This window comes from Peromyscus leucopus, chromosome 23, assembly GCF_004664715.2.
Source record: "Peromyscus leucopus breed LL Stock chromosome 23, UCI_PerLeu_2.1, whole genome shotgun sequence".
Taxonomy (NCBI): domain Eukaryota; kingdom Metazoa; phylum Chordata; class Mammalia; order Rodentia; family Cricetidae; genus Peromyscus; species Peromyscus leucopus.
This window is the reverse complement of record NC_051082.1, coordinates 9105560-9121766: the sequence shown is the minus strand read 5'-3', so window position 1 is coordinate 9121766 and position 16207 is coordinate 9105560. Positions and strand designations below refer to the sequence as shown.

The 16207-nt window shown below is 52.5% G+C and overlaps 1 protein-coding gene and 1 non-coding gene across 4 annotated transcripts in view; one reads left to right on the top strand and one right to left on the bottom strand.

Moving 5' to 3' along the window:
* The window catches only part of Fbxo21 (F-box protein 21), a 36871-nt gene extending 27302 nt beyond the window's left edge, over nucleotides 1-9569 (bottom strand). For 2 of the 3 annotated variants that reach the window (XM_028878811.2, XM_028878813.2), the window contains exons 1-3: nucleotides 9293-9569; nucleotides 8086-8221; nucleotides 6023-6117 (exon numbers count right to left, since the gene is read on the bottom strand). In XM_028878811.2, coding sequence (XP_028734644.1) covers nucleotides 6023-6117; nucleotides 8086-8221; nucleotides 9293-9531 — 470 coding nt within the window. In that variant the 5' untranslated portion in view covers nucleotides 9532-9569. Of the gene's footprint in view, nucleotides 1-6022; nucleotides 6118-8085; nucleotides 8222-8711; nucleotides 8756-9292 lie in introns of those variants that run through there. The other variant, XM_037198647.1, reaches the window with a different exon arrangement.
* A 223-nt stretch (nucleotides 9570-9792) lies between these two features.
* On the top strand, nucleotides 9793-9899 carry LOC114699664. Its single transcript, XR_003735558.1, has one exon. It is a non-coding gene; the product is annotated as a U6 spliceosomal RNA (small nuclear RNA).
* The last annotated feature ends 6308 nt before the right edge of the window (nucleotides 9900-16207 follow it).

The following is a 16207-nucleotide window of genomic DNA, read 5'->3' as shown; positions in this document are numbered from 1 at the left end:
ATGGCAGGCAGACACTTACACCCTGACTCTGGGGGAAGGCTGTGAACAGCATCCTGGGAGGTGCACTGTGCTGGTCCCCAGGGCCCACTTCCGACACTCAGGGCACAGCCTGCTCCTTTCTCCTTTGGGCTTGGTGAACTCGGGAGTTCTTCTAGCCTTACGGTTTCAGGTGTGTCCACACTGACCACCTTTCCAGAAGTTACTTTCTGAAGAGGTTTTCTGGAGAACTCAGACCTGCACACCCAACGGTTACTCCACACCTGCCTAGACAACTGGGGGGGGGGGCCCTAAGACTTCTTCCCCTGAGTCGCTGTCAGCTGGTGAGGGTCAGGTCGCTGGGCCATCTTGAATGCCTGACGCCCGTCTCCCAACACTCTAACATGAGCACCTCCCACTAACGTGGTAGAGCTGGCCCAGACTCTGTGGGTGTCTCTGTCCCCTCCTCCTCCTCTGCTCCTGCTTCCATCCTCTTCCTTGTCACCGCTGGACAGGGCAGTCCATTGTTCCAGTGATACTGTCACCCACAGGACCATGGCCCCTGACCCAATTCTCCAGCATCTACTTCCTCACGCTAAAGCCCAACTCCTGGTGAAGACCCAGCATGTCCCTTCACCTGGTCCCCACTGTGCCTGGCCGTGTCACCCCACACCTTCCTCAGTGGACTCTTCCTCCCTGGAGGCCTGCAGTCTGCACCTCCTCGTGGCTCTGTGCAGATGGCCCGAGGAGTCAGGCCTCTCCCTCTCTTACCTCCACAGGGGCCACAGCCCTTACACTCGAGTTCACTCAGCATTTCCCAGGCACACGCCACTTCCTAGCAAGACAGACAGCTTCTGTGTTTGTGTCGCTACCCTGTGAGCTCGAGAAGACAGAGGTTTGGGGCTGCTGCTCACAGCTGTACCCCCAGTGCCCACAGTAATGCTGGTGCACTGAGGGTGTGCAGAAGACTATGTGAAGCCCTTCAGCAGGTCTCCCAAACGAGACAGGACTAACGTGTGTGGCAGCCTCTACGCAGCACTAAAGGCCCCTCCACCCACAGAGCCGTCTACCTGTCCCACCTGCTCTTTCTCCTCTAACAAACAAAGGTGGAGGGCAAGTGCCGTGTTCGCCGTCCAGGCCAAGAAGCGCAATGCTGAGGTCACAGTCCCACTTCATGCCTGTGGCCACTTCCCGCACCTCTCTAGAGTGAGCACCGACACATCCTCACAGTTCTCAGGGGTCCTCTAGACCTCGGCATCTCCAGGGGCTCCTCCCCGTCTCACCAGTCTCTAACAGTATCTTCCCACAGTCCACACTCACGTGAGCTTTAACTTACTCTGAATTTATTAGCAAGCAGACGAAGAGGCTGCCAAGAAAGGCGCCAAGCCTGAGTCTGATCCCCAAGATCCACATTGGGAGAAAGGAAGCGCTGATTCCTGAGCTGTCCTCTCATGTACATGGCACAAGTGTGACCACACATACACAGAAGAACACAATAAACAAGAACGCAAAATAAATTCACAACTAAGTGGCTGGGGAGGTTCTGCAAAATTCAAATGCCAGTTATGTGGCAAGCTGCCACCCCAGGCGGTGGCGTACTCTTCCATCAGCAGTCACCTGTGGATGCCTGCTTCGCCAGCCTTCCACCCCAGCACCAAAGAAAAAAGGCTCCTGTCTATGATCCTCTCAGGAAGCAGAGGCAGGAGGCTGCCAGCAAGGCCAGCCTGGACTACCGGGAGCCTCTGTCTTAAGAAAAAGGGAAAAGGTGAGGTGGAGGTGGTGACAAGGTGTGGCTGTCCCTTCTGTAGTATCAGCAACCACTGTGCTCAGTGTTCAGATCTACCGATCCTCCAGAGGAGACTCTAACTGAGCCAGCCCCTCCTCATTTATTAGAAAGACTGTCGCAAACACCTCATCATTCCCTAGTTCCCCATGGGATGACATGTAGCAAAAACAGGACAAATGCTCTGCCTTTCCTTTTACTCATTTCTGATTCTCCTTCAAAAACCAAGGAACATCTTGAAATCGCACTGGGACTCAGCTCAACTGTCTGGAGCAGTCCAATATGCTCTGCCTCTACCATGCTGCAGGCCCAGCCAGCACACCTCTGGCCCACAGATGCTTCACACGACCCCACACTGACAAGAGGGACTGACGGTAGGCATGCTGTCTGGCTCCAGGTGTCAAGAGGCTCTGGAGTCATCTTGTACATTTCTGACACAGGCCTGAGAAGCAGCCATTTCTCCATGATCGTGGCTTGCATTGGGGAAGCGGCAGCTGAGGCTAGAAATCTGCAAGCTAGGATGGCCATTTCTACTGGGTGGTCATGAGTTCACACTGACACTTCCAATTCAAATTCAGACATATACAACTTTGACCTCCTTCTGCCTTCTATGTGTATCCTTCTTCCTGAACAGTTCTGCTCCTCCCTGATACCTGAGATGACAATGACAGTCATTCACTGGCCTGACTGCACATCTCTGTCCTACACACAAGCCTGGCCTAAGTCTAATGACCAGCTGTCCTGTCATCTCCCTGAATATAAAGAAGCTGGGCAATCCCCACATGATCTTGTGTGGACAAGTGTGTCTATCTGTCCAGGCTTGTGTGGACGTACACCATGGGGCGGGAATATGTGGGAGTCAGAGGACATCTTGCAGGACCTACTATGTGGGTCCCAAGGACTGAACTCAGCTCTTCAGGCTTGGCAGCAAGCACCTTCTTTACCTGTTCAACCACCTTGCCAGACCACTGCTCGATGTTCTTCTAGTTACGTGGAATCTAGTCGGGGCTTCTGCCCTGACCCCCCCCCCACACACACACACACGGTACTGTCTCCTAGACAGCTCTTACTTGGAGCCAGTGGCTCAAGTTCAGGTTACTATACATTTGAGTGCTCACCAGCAGGCGTGAGTCAAGACTATCTCTGTGGTTTTGCTTTTCAAACTCACTTTCTAGCAGATGTGTCAGAAAGAGCCCAAAGTCTGAGTCTTCCAAGCTGACAAGTTTGTCTTTAGCCTTTCTTTATACTTGGAAGTCAGTTCAGCTGGATATAAAAATCCTTGGCTGGCATTTCCTTCTATCTTGGAATACCTTTTTTCCTCTGGCATCAAGTGCTGCTGTTGAAGTCTAAGGAGACAGTGTTTCTCTTTGCAGAGAAGTGACTTCATCTCTTTTGCCTGGATACTCAAAGGCCCTTTCTGATTCTAAAATCCAGCAACTGAAGGGTCTCGCTGGGCACTGGCCACCCAGGTGACTTTCTTAGGCACAGCACAAGCTCTTTAATGTGCTGTGGTAAACTGTTCCTGCAGACCACACAGAACAGCACAGCTACCCTCATCACATACCCAGAGAGGGGCACTTGAGCATCTACAGAAACTGCTCGCTCCCTACTGCTTTCCACAACAGGAATGGATGTCAACAGGGTCGCCATGCAAACTGACAAGCCCAAACATTCTAAGAGGCAGGACATTACATGTCATTACACTTATCCCAGCAGGGGCAACAGTTACTTTGAAAACAACCACTAATACATACTTCCTCTGGCTACACAAGTTCACTTTTCCTGACAAACTGACTAGCATGAAAAAGCAGCTTTCCCAGTGATTTTAACATTCCTCTGAAGAGTGAATTCCAAGGTGTTTCCTTAAAAGCACCGCCCTGCCCGCTTTCCCTGGGTGTGGCAATCTCTGCAAAAGACGGATGGCTCCCAGCCTGGCCTTCCAGTCACAGTGTTACTGTGTGGGCTGCTCACTCTTGGGGAGTAAGTGTCGAATAGAAGGCTAGTTTGCTGGTTTCCGGCTGGGCACCCAGTTCCACTTAGTGCTCCCTACTCAACAACCTGCCTGCCCCTTTCTTTCTCACTGGGGACCTCTCCTGGCATCCTCCTGTCTATGTCTGTTCCCACAGAGCTCTGTTCAGATCACCAGTTCCCTCACATTCTGACCCACTAGCTCACAGAGTAAGCTTCTCATTACACCAATTTAAACACTTTTTTCCTGGCTCTTTTTTTTTTTTTATTTATTTATTTTCATTTTACATACCAACCACTGTCCCCCCCCCCCCCATTTCCTGGCTTTCTTGTAGATTTACTTCTCTGTACTTACTTTATGACAACATTATCCAGTTGGAAAAACAACTCAACAAAACAAAGACCTTCCCATCCTCACACGGTAGTTGTTTCTTTGTATCCACCTGGAGCAGCTCTGGCTTGTGTATTAATTTGAGGAGAACTGACATCTTTGGCTAAGTCTTCTCACATTTTCCACACACGGCAACAACCTAGGAAACCTATGCCTGAGACCCCACAGGACTAAGAACTGAAGCCTCTAGAGTGGACATGGGAGTACAGCAAGAGGCCGTCCACCAGCCGATCCCCCAAGACAGAGGGTAGCTGTTAGCTACGGGAGCTCCTCCTGTAGCAGCTGACTGGGACAGACCCCTGGGGTAATTCGAAGACCAAAGCCGAGCAGGGTCTGTCTCCCACAAACAATGATCCCTCTCCCCCTTTCTCATGCAGTTAGGTTAAAAAAAGACAACGTAGGTCACTATTAAAACCACACAGTGGGGCTAAGAGCCAGGGGCAGAGCACTCAGTTGGCCCTGGGTTTGGCGTTCAAGACTACGGAAGAAAAACTACAGGGGTGGAGTCAGGAAAGGCCCAAATAAAAGCAGGAGTGGGAAGGGCAGGAAAAGAGCGTAAACAAGAGGAAAAGTTTACACAAATGAAAGCCAAGAAAGTGCGCCTCCAACCCCATCTACACACATGCCATGCCTAAAGACTGTCCAGGCCACACAATACAGTGCTCATTCCAGTCAGTGTACACATAAACCTACTCACAGACTCGGGTCGGGGGAGCAGCCCAGGCGCGGAACACTGGCATCTCACCTGTCCCCACAAACCCCCATGAAACACTGCCTCCTGGTCTGGACATTTTGCAGTGACCCCTCTCAGTGCATCTTGTTCTCTAACCTTTGGACCAGAAGGTCTTCCCGACAGGAGGTTAGGCTTCCAGGCAAATCACTGGTGACTGGAAATTAAGCTTCCCAGCAGAAAATATAAGATACATCATTCTAAACAGTAAGAGAGAGGGTTGATTTTGATGGTCAGCGATGTGTTTTTGGGTGAGTTCGTGTCTGTGTGGCTCTGTGCCTGTGGATGCAGACATCCAAGTAGGTCAAAGGAGGGACGCAGGTCCTGTGGCACTGGTGTTAGAGGTGGCTGGGAGCCACCCAATGTGGGTGATGGGAACTGAAGTCAGGCCCTCCGGAAGAGCAGTTCCGTACTGAGATGTCAGTCTCTCCAGTCCCAGGGGCTCTTCTTAATCAGGAGAGTTTGTGGAGGACCCAGGCTCACTCCCCGCTGCACCTTGAATCGCCCCTAAATCACTAAGTGCAATGTAAGCAGCTACTGTTTCAACAGCAACAGGAGAAAGGGTCTGCACACCCTCAGTAAAACCATGATCTGTGTATGTGTAAGTGTGTGCCTGGTGCACAGATGTGAGCACATGTGGAGGCTAGAGATCACTCAGGTGTCATGCCTCGGGAGTTACACACACTAGTTTTTGGGACAATCTCTCTCTGGAGCCTGGTGCTGGCCACTTGGCTCAGTTGGTGTTCATCAAGCCCAGTTCTAGGATAGCAAGCCCACGCCACGGAGATTGGACGGGGGTCCTCATGCTCGCAAAGCAAGCTGTACTGACTGACCGTCTCCCCTGCCCCTGGACACTTTTTTTTAAAGATTTTATTATTTTGAGACAGGGTCTCACTCTGTAGCCCACAGTGTTCTGCAACTCACTCTGCAGCTTTTGAGTCTGCCGCTTCTCCCTGCCTCAGCCTCCCGAGCACTGTAATTACAGACATGAGCCCCCAGGACTGCAGGGACTGATGTGCATCAGTTGTCCTGGTGTCCTGATCTCACACACACAGAGCTTTTCAAATTAGCTGTGGCGAGATGGGAAGTACGTGGAATGCCAGGGGTCTTCCCACACAGCACAGCCATTCCCTCTGCAGTATTATGACGAGGATCTGGAGAAAGCATGGCTTACCTTCCTTCCATGTTTAGGATGCACACCAGCTCATCCTCAAAAAAGATCTCCGGCCCCTCCAGGTTTTCAATGTCACTGAAGCCGTTACAAGGAACCTATAGAGACACACACACACAGGAGGCCGCAATCGTGAGTTAGCGTGGCTGACGCTGGCAGATACACAGCTGAGCCACAAGTGAGGGCAGCTGCTCACGGTGACAGACAGCGGCTCTTACACACTGTCTCCTAGGGCCTTCAGGGCAGAGAGTAACATGGAAGTCACAGCACACCCAGGCCTCACTCTCACAGGCCGGGAGTTTCTGAGATTGGTGGTGCCGAGTCTCATGTGCGGATACAGAGCTCACACAGGCTGAGGTGCAAGTCTCCAATCTCGCAAGGTCTTTGCTACACACAACTGGAGAGGCCAGAGGCATTTAGCCCAAGGCAGAGATGCTCCTGAGGCTCCCTGGATGAGTGCTCTGCTCTGCACACTGGGGCAGTGGTACATGTGTGCTGTGGTGGAGGTGTGCCTATGTTGAGGTAACGGTGCGACAGCTATTGAGGTGGAGATACATGTGTGCTGAGGTGGTGGTGCATGAAGACTCTCTCTCGGGTTAAAGTCCTGGGATTGCCCCAGTTTTCCTCAAGATAGCAGCCACAGTGTTCCATGTTAACTTGTGTGCACTCGGAGAAACTAAGCACACTGGAGTGCTGAGGCCAATCAATCATCCACCTATGAGTCCACCCTAAGTAGGCCCTGCTGTGTTCCAAGTCCTCCATACACTTCTAACAAGCAAGCGGAGGTGCAGGGAAGGAAGAGCGAAGAGCCCACCAATCCATCGTTATCAGAGAAAGGCAGACTGTTAAAAGCACACACAAACCCAGCTGGCTCACGAGCAGAGGCTGTGAACCAGTAGCCTGTGACCAGCGGCATCATACACGCCCTGCACCAAAACTCCCGTGTGTTCTAGGCTGGCTAGGGCACTGTTCCAGGCCAACAAACCCTTGGTTCATTCTGTCATTAATAAGCATTAACACACAAACTGGAGAATGTCTATTTGTAGTCCCCAGAGGGGACTGCGTTAAAAGGTGCTGAAAGGTCAACTCTGCCCTTTCGAAACTTGAAACACCTTGAAAACACTGCCCATGAATCCCGTTCACAGCCGAGTGGAAAGTCAGAAGCGGTTTTCAGAAAGACAACCTCCGTCAAAGCAGAAGAGCAAAACAAACATCAGCTGCAATCCGTGGAGGAACTGAACCATACGGGGACAATTCCCTAGCCCTGTGCAAAGTAGCGTCAGGAATGGACACTGATTTCCACGGGACATTCTGGACAAGGGAAGACAACCGACCCCAAACCATACCAGAAACACACACTTCAGCCAGTGAGGAAAAGCAACATACAACTTGGGCCAAGCCTGACCATGCTCACTTGTCATCCCAGCCCTCAGGAGGAAGCTGGATACGAGTGTAAGGCCAGCCTGGGCTACATGGTGAAAACTCCTCTCACAGAACAAAGAGCAGCAGTGCTAACACAAATCCTGACCTGCCAGGAGCAACGGATGCCAGCCAGTTTGCCACGGGGCAGCAATGGAACTGACCCCACAGGCAGCGTTTAACCCCGCTCCCTCAACTAATAACGCCAGTTCGCTACTGAGCAGGGCGCCATTGACTTCGGCAGCCTCCCTGGGAACGCCAGTCCAAGAGCTTTGGAGGATCCAATCATCGATGCCTCCTCCCACATCACGAGGGGAAGCGTGTGTAACAATCTCGAAGAGAAACAACGCTTATCTGGACCCCGTGGACACCGCCCTGGGTATCCCTGCCCCGCTGGCTCGCTCCTCGACACCCCACTCTCTCTGGCTTTAGAAAAGTAGGGCTGGCAGGGACAAATGTCTCCGTGTTGTTGCAGGAGGGGAGGGGAGAGGAGAGAGGGCACAATGACTCTTGTAGCCATGTGAGGGAGGGATTGTGTGAGCACTGAAAAGGGACACAGCAGTAAGAGCGGAGCAGCCAAGGCGCGTGTACACACACACACACACACACACACACGGCCCCCACCCCATAATATAACAGGTGCTTACGTGCTCTGAGAAGAACCGTTTGGAGAAGGAGGCTACAATCTTCCGGGCCTCTAACCCAGCTTTCTGCCGAACTTTATACTCCTCTAACCAATTGACGTAGTCGGTGGGACTGTAATGCTTCATCAGGGAGGGCCACCTAGAAAAGGGGAGAAAACACCCTCCTCAGCTCAGCTCGGAGGCCGCGAACCCGGTGACAGCGGGGAGGAGGGGGGGTTTGGGGTGGGGGGGCGGCGGCTGGCAGCGGCTCTGGCTGCAATCCCCATCGGGCATCCACGCACTCCCCTCCCTCACTACTCAATACAGTGACCTTGGCCTGGCGACACGAAGGCAGTGTTCACAACACACACACACACACACACACACACACACACAGCCAGCCCCCCCTCATCATCTCCGCGGTGGCCACACTCAACGGCAGGGATGATGCTAACGGTTCGCCCAGATGGCGCGCCTCCTCAGCACCCACCAGGCCTCCCCGCCCCCCCCCCCCGCAACCCGGGGCCCCGCATCTCCGTTGGAGTCCTTGCTCCCCCCCAACACGCTGCAAAACGGGGACGTGGGGGGGGTAGGGTGGGGGAGGGAGTCGCCCGATCCCGGAATGGCAAGAAGACCCCCCCCCTACACACCCAGGCTGTCGAGAACGGAAGGTGGACATCACCCCCCCTCCGCCCCACCGCACCCCGCAAGGTCACGAGATGGGGATGGCAGGTCCCATCCCGGCCTCCCATCCGGCCTCCTCCCAGCCAGGCAGCCAGGCAGCCGGGAAAGGCACGCAACGCCGCTGCCCGCACGTAAACATCCCTCCTGCACCGAGGAGCCGCCGCCGCCGCCACCGCCGGGCCGGGGCCACAAAAGATGCGCGGCGCGGCGGGTGGGTCGGGTCCGGCCGGGAGGGAGGGAGGGAGGCGCGGGAGGGCCGCAGCGGCGGGGCCGGGCGAGCGGGGAGGCCTGGGCCGCGGGCTGGCGGAGGCGACCCTACCGGGGGGGGGGGCGGTGCGCGACTCCGGGGACGGCGCCCCCCCCCGCCCCCGGGCCCAGGCCTTTGTCTGCGGCCGGCCCGCGGGAAGCGGGCCTGGCCGGGGAGGCGGCGCGCGCGGGCCGAGGGTGGCGGCGGAGTGGGGTGGGGTGGGGTGGGGCCCCCCGCGAGGCCCCCGGGCCGCCGCTCCCCGCGGCGCTGCGGGGGAAGCACGGAGCGCGGCGGGCTCACCTCACCCGGAACTGCTCCTTCCACACCTGGCCGCTGCTCTGGCACACCTCGCGCAGCCGGCGGCAGGTGCTGGACACGCGGCCGATGTCGAGCGCCGTGAGGGAGCCGCTGCACAGGATGTACTCCAGCACCTCGCCCGGCAGCTGCACCAGGCAGCTGGGCCCCGCCGCCTCGCCTGCGGCCTCCTCGGCCAGCGCCGGCACCACCTCCATGGCGCTGTCCCCCGCTGCCGCCGCCATCTTGTCCGCGTACCTGAGGGGCCGCTGCGGCGCGGGCACGCGCGGGCGCGGGCGCGCGCGGGGGCGCACGGGCGCGATAGGAGAGCCCACAGAGGCTCCCGCCACGCCCATCCCGGGGCGGGGCCGGCTGGCGCCCCGCCCCTCCGCGCCCCGCCCACCGGGCCTAGAACAAGCTGGGGAAGAGACCCGGGCTGCCGAGATGGCCCCCCTGGTCCTGATTATACCAACAGCATTAAATATTTTTTTTTTTTTTAAAGCTGGGTGCTCACTTCCGCAGCACATATATTAAAACTGGAATGATAGGGAGAGGATTAGCGTGGCTCCTGCCCAAGAATAACACGCAAATTGGTGAAGTGTTGCTGGATGGTCAGTGGCGGCGCACGCCTCTAATCCCAGCACACCCAGGGAGGCAGAGGCAGGTGGATCTCTGTGAGTTTGAGGCCAGCCTGGGTCTATAGAGCGAGTACCGGGACAGCCAGGGCTACACAGAGAAACCTTGTTTGGGGGTGGGGTGGGAATTAAAGTTGGGAGTGGGGAGCCGGTGAGATGATTCAGCAGGAAAGCTTGACAGCCGGAGTTCCAATCCCGGAAACTGCATAGTAAGACTGGAAACTGACTCATGTTAAGTTGTCCTCTGGTTTCCACCTTCGCATAACGACATGAGTGTACAAACACACACAGTAACTAAATAAAACTTAAAGCCGGCCACGGTAGCTTACTCAGTAATTCCAGCTGAGGAGACTGAGGCAGGAGGATAAAGAGTTGGGCTATATGACAGTCTGAGACAGAGTCTCACTTAGTCCACCCTGGTCTTGAATGATGAATTGCATTGCGACCTTGAACTTCCATCTGCCTCCATCTCCCAAGAGCTTGTATTATAGGCACGTACCACCAAGATATATTTCAGAGGAGGCGGCGTGGGGGTGGGGGGGCGGGGTATCGGAACTCAGTGTTCTGTGCAGGTTAGGCATGCACTCTACTGAGCGACATCCCTAGTCCCCAAATTAAGTTGTCAAAAATGGTTATCTATTCTCTTGTGCCAAGCACTTTCTGGAAGTAATTTGGCCTTCCCCAGGACTAACTTGTTTTCAAGTGGGTGCTGGGCCAAGCATACTATTTGCTTTTTGGGAACTCCTATTTAGCCCTCTGATGATGTGGGAAATAATATTAATCCCCGGATCTATGTCCTGCTTTTAGGCAAATCAAAGAATGGTGAGGAGCACTCCTGTATGTGACCGGGTCCAGAATGACCTCAAGCCACTGATCCTTTGGACTCTGCCTCCCAAGTGCTGGGTGTGGCATTAGAAGTGTTTATGGTGTCCATTTTCAATGGTCTTCCACTCAACAATCCTTCATATTTGGGGATGCATATGCCCTCACTGGCAATACAATAATTACCATGTGCATACCCATTCTGCAGTTAAGAAAACCAAGGCTTATAAACATGAGCCACTGGTTGAATCATGAGGAACAAAGATCTGGATCTGAACCTCTAAAGCAGATGTTGTCAACAGGTGTAGTGGGTATTTTCAATATTAGCCTCCGCTCTATTATTTTCTTAATGCATGTGTATATGTGTGCACATGTATGTGAAGGGCAGAGGAGAACCTTGGGTCGCATCTTTAGTAGCACCATTATTCACATTTTAATTTATTTCCTGTGCTCCTCTGTGGGTGGTGCATGAATATGGAAGTCAGAGAATTGTGGGAGCCCATTTTCGGGTCCCTCGTGGCTTTACCCAGCAGGTCCGCATAGAGGATGACTAGGACCACGAGCCTGAGTGCAGGGGTCTGAGATGGTCTGCACTTGGCTGTGCTGGGGAGAGGTCTTTTGCTCCACCCCATGGCATCTCTATAAATACCCTGGGACAGAGATAGTCGGGGCCCGTTGGAAAAGGTTCCAGGCCCTCTCGAGGCTATCCTTTATTTTCTATCTGTTTATCTCCGTAATATTCTCTGCAATATAAATCTTTCTATCTAATATTTCCTGCTGCTCACACTCAAGAAAACTCTGGGTTGCTGTGGGGTTGGTGGGTAAACGCCCTACAGAGAACAACTTAGAGGAGGAGTTGGTCCTGTCCTCCCAACACCTGGGCCTCAGGGATGGAACCCAGGCCATCTGGCTTAGCATCAAGCACCTTTACCTGCCGGGCAATCTCCATCTCTCCTTTAAGAAAAACAAGTGAACAAAACCAAGTTCAGTTCATCATTAGAGCCTGTCTCCGGGAACACAGATAGCATAAAACCGGAGTCCTTGAATCTCAAGACTGTGGCTCCTGACTAGGGTTTACAAAGGCCACAGTAAAGAACTCCCCTTATGTCAGATGTTCTGGGTCAGAACCTGCTGGAACATCTCAGCAGGTCCCCCACAAGCCATCCATGGCTCTCTATGGTCCTTAGAAATAATCTGAAATCCCTAACATTGTTACAAAGGGACAAACGTCGCCTGTCCGTGGCTGAGGCCCTTCTCCTCCTCCTCCTCCAGCCCGAGCAGAGCCCAGATGGCCGTTATCTCCTTCCTCCCACTGGTATCCTTCTCCTGGGTGCCTCTCATTGTTTGGGATGCACTTTCAGCCAAGCCCCCCCCCCCCTTTCCCAGTTGCTGACCCTCCAGCCTGGCTTCTCCAATGGCTGTCTTCCTCTCCTTGCTTCCCATAATCCTTTCCTATAGAACCATTTCTTCAGCATGTGTCTCCTCTCTGGTCTGAAGCCCCCTCCCTCTTCAGGACCAGAAGTCTCTGTGAAGGGTTGTCTACACGAGGGTGACCTGTGGCACGTTGTGAATGGAGGAGGGTTTGCCTTAATTAAGTTAACTGGTGTGAGAAGACCCAGCCCACTGTGGGCGGCGCCGTCCCTAGGCAAGGGGGGGGGGGCTCCTGAACTGTGCAAGAGTGGAGAAAACTAGCTGAGCACAAGCAAGCATGCATGCATGCATCCATTTCTCTCTGCTCTTGACCACAGAGGTGATGTGACCAGCTGTCTCAGATCCCCACTGCTATGACTTCCTTATCACCTGGAAATGGGAGCTAAAATAAACCCTTTATCCCCTAAGTTGCTTCTTATCACAGAATTTTATCGAAAGCACAGAAATGAAGCTAGTGCAGACTGCACAGGTCTAACCAGTTGTTGGGCTAGAAAAAGTGACCCAGCCTATGTGAGGCTCAGTTTTTCCCATCTGTAAAATGGGAAGAATAACCTACCTACTGACTAGGGCAGCTCCGGGTGTTAAGTGAGTAGATGCACGTGGGTTGTGCAGTACTGCGTCCAACCTAGAGTGGTTTGTGCCGGCTTCAGGTGCTTGCATTTGAGTTAGGACAGAGGACCTCACTGCAGGCCCCACACTGGTGGAACAGAAGCCAGCTGGACAGTCATGATGCACTTAGATAGAGCTGGAGATACTTGGCTTTAGCCTGGACCCTCGAAACCTGGCTTCCACAGACCACAAGCCTCTCTGTCCTCAGCCCCTGCCTGGTTCCCGCTGTGGCCCTGGACTGTTCCCCCAGCTTTGCCCCCCCCCCCCACGCTAAGCTGTTGCAAATCATCCTTGGTGTTGCTCAGACCTGGATAAACCGTTTCCAGCCATCCATCCTGCAGCCGGGAGCTGCTGATCAGTGAGCTTATCAGGAGTGACTGTCCCTTCATTGTGCAGCCTGCCACCAGCTCTTAGTTGGCCAAAGATAATCAAAGACAGTCACTGGGGAGATAGGAACCCTGCCCCCCCAAAAAAATCTGGTAGTCAAAATGCTCTATACAAATGAAGAAACCGGTTTTGTTATCAAACAAGCTTCAAACGGAGTGAGCCGCCATCACAGAGAAGGTGATAAGGAGATGTCAGCGTGGCAACCCCACTCTGTACCCGGGAAGCGCTAGCCACAGAGCATAGGCTTCGTTTGCCAATTCCCAAGGCTCACCATAACTTGTCCTTGGGTAGAAGACATGACCTCCTTCTTTGAGACACATTCTTGCCTCCTTCCTCCTAAACTGGCTTAGTTGTCCGGGACCCATCAAGCTGGCCAGCTGCCCTGTGCATCAAGAAATAATAAAACGTTTCAACTCTTTATCACACAGGTGGTTACAGTTGGGAACAAAGAGCCCAGCTAAACTCCCCCTGGGGACAGGGAGGCAGGGACAGGGTCTCCCTTGATATTTACATTTTCAAGGAGATGTTTCCCAGGCCCGTAAAAAATTGAAAAAAAAAAAAAAATTCTGGGTAATGATTCTGGCCAGAAACTTATTTAGACCTTGAAAAAAAAAATAGATTGACAGAATACCTCCAAATCACAAATAAAATGTAAAGTCTGCTGCTGCTACTTCAAGGTGACCCCTGAGGGTAGCATGCCCGGAAAAGTCAACACAAGAGGACAAATTCTACATGATCCCCTCATAGAAAACTGCTAGGAAAGATGAATTTATCAAACAGAATTAGGACTGAGGTTATTAAGGTCAAGCGGAAGGAGGAAAATGGGGGTTACTTTTATTTTTGAAAAATTAAATTGTTATTTTTTATATATGGGTGTCGTGCCTGTCTGCACATCTGTCTGTGCACCACATGTGTGCCTCGTACCCAGAGAGGCCAGAAGAGGTGGCGGATCTGGAACTGGACTTACAGATGGCGTGAGCTCCATGGTGGGTGAGGGGAATTGAACCCGGGTCCTCTGGAAGAGCCGCCTGTGCTCTTCACTGTGGAGCCATCTCTTCCAACCTTTGGGTTACCTAATGAATGCTGACCTTCCGAGGCAATAAGAAAATCCAGGCAGGGGATGTTTTTAATGTCACTGAACTGCAGGGGCTAAGAGGGACACTGTCTAGTCTGCTCACCTTACCTAGATAGAACAAAAACAAAGACAAAAGCACTCATACAAGCTTTGCCTATCAAAGGGACAGAGAATATATGTAGAGACACATTTCACAAGAAAATGCTTTAAGAAGTAAAGCTGTGGTAGGGAAGTAGTTTAGCATATGAGAAGTTCAATACCGGAAAAAAAAGAAATAAGAAATTCCCTCCCTCTCTCTCTCTCTCTCTCTCTCTCTCTCTCTCTCTCTCTCTCTCTCTCTCACACACACACACACACACACACACACACACATACACACGACAAGCTTGATGATGCACACCGCACACGTTTAATCCCAGCACTAGGGACGCAGAAACAGGAGTATCTCTGTAAGTTGGAGGCCATTCTGGTCTACAGAGTGAGTTCCAGCACAGTCAGGACTACATAGACTCAATCAATCTCAAAACCAATCAATCACCAATCAGTGCCACATACTTGTGCTCTAGCTAAATTGCCCAGATCCATGACTGTGTCCTGAGAGCATCACCCACCCTAGTGGGGGAGGGGATGTTCTAAAAAAAAAAACACAAAACACTTGTAGGCCTTTGAAACAATGGACCTTAATTAATTTAAATGACTCCCTTGTCCAGAGAAAGGGAAAGGTTGAAGCCCTGGAGCCAGCCATAGAGGGAACTGAATCCATAGGAAGGGATTTCACAAAGTTCTGACAGCTTAACAGACCCCTTGTGGGGACAGGTTGGGCCCATCTTGGCAGTTCACAGTAGGTTGTAGCTCCAGTTCTAGATCTGTCCTCCTCTGCACACATGCACACACAGGCATGCACTTAGAGACTAAATTAAAAAAAAAAAATAGGTAATCTATCTTAACCACCATGTCAGTTTACCAAGACTGCCTTGGGGGTCAGTCACTGGCATATTTCTTTTTCCTCTTCCCCATGTGTCTACACCGAATAAGCCTCTTTTCTATTTTTTCCCCATATATTTTATGTATATGAGTGTTCTACTTGCATGTATGCCTACGTGACAGAAGAGGGCATTGGATCCCATTATAGATGGTTGTGAGCCGCTATGTGGTTGCTGGGAATTGAACTCAGGACCTCTGGAAGAGCAGCCAGTGCTGCTAACCGCTGAGCCACCTCTCCAGCCCCCTTTTCTGTGTGTTTTCATAGCTTGTCTTTTCAGTTGGTGGTGTTTGAGTCAAGTGGATGAGTCTAGCATGTAAAGATTGCTAAGATCCAAGCCTTGACCTGTAAAGCTCCGGTAATAAGCTAATAGTTCCCACCCCCCAGGTTGATAAAGGCACCCACACAAGCTAGAAATCTCAGGCCCCATCCTGCCTTCTCCATCCCGTTGGCTCCCCAGTGCCCCGTTGTTGTTAAAGAAAGGGAACATATTTCACCGGACTGTATGTGGGAACGTTTCTGGTTATCTTCTGCTGTGGGCTTGGGACTGTACGTGGGAATGTTTCTGGCTATCTTCCACTGTGGGCTTGGGACTGTATGTGGGAGTGCTTCCGTTATCTTTAGCTGTGGGCTTGGGACTGTATGCGGGAATGCTTCTCGTTATCTCCAGCTGTGGGCTTTGTACACAATCTTGTCTTGTACACAACAATCTCCATAATACGGGTAGAGAGAGGCTTGGAACCCACCACAAAACCTTCATCAGGGTCCCTTGCTCTCAGGATAAACACAGTTGGCCCTCGGTGGCCTCTACACCGTGGATCCAACCAACCAACCAAACAACTGGGAATCAAAAATACTTAAAAAAGTCAGAAGTGGCGGTGGCCATGCCTGTAATCCCAGAAACTCATAGGGGCAGAGGGAGGACCACAGAGAGTTTGAGGTCAAGCCTGGATATAAGAACTCATTTAAAAACAATAATA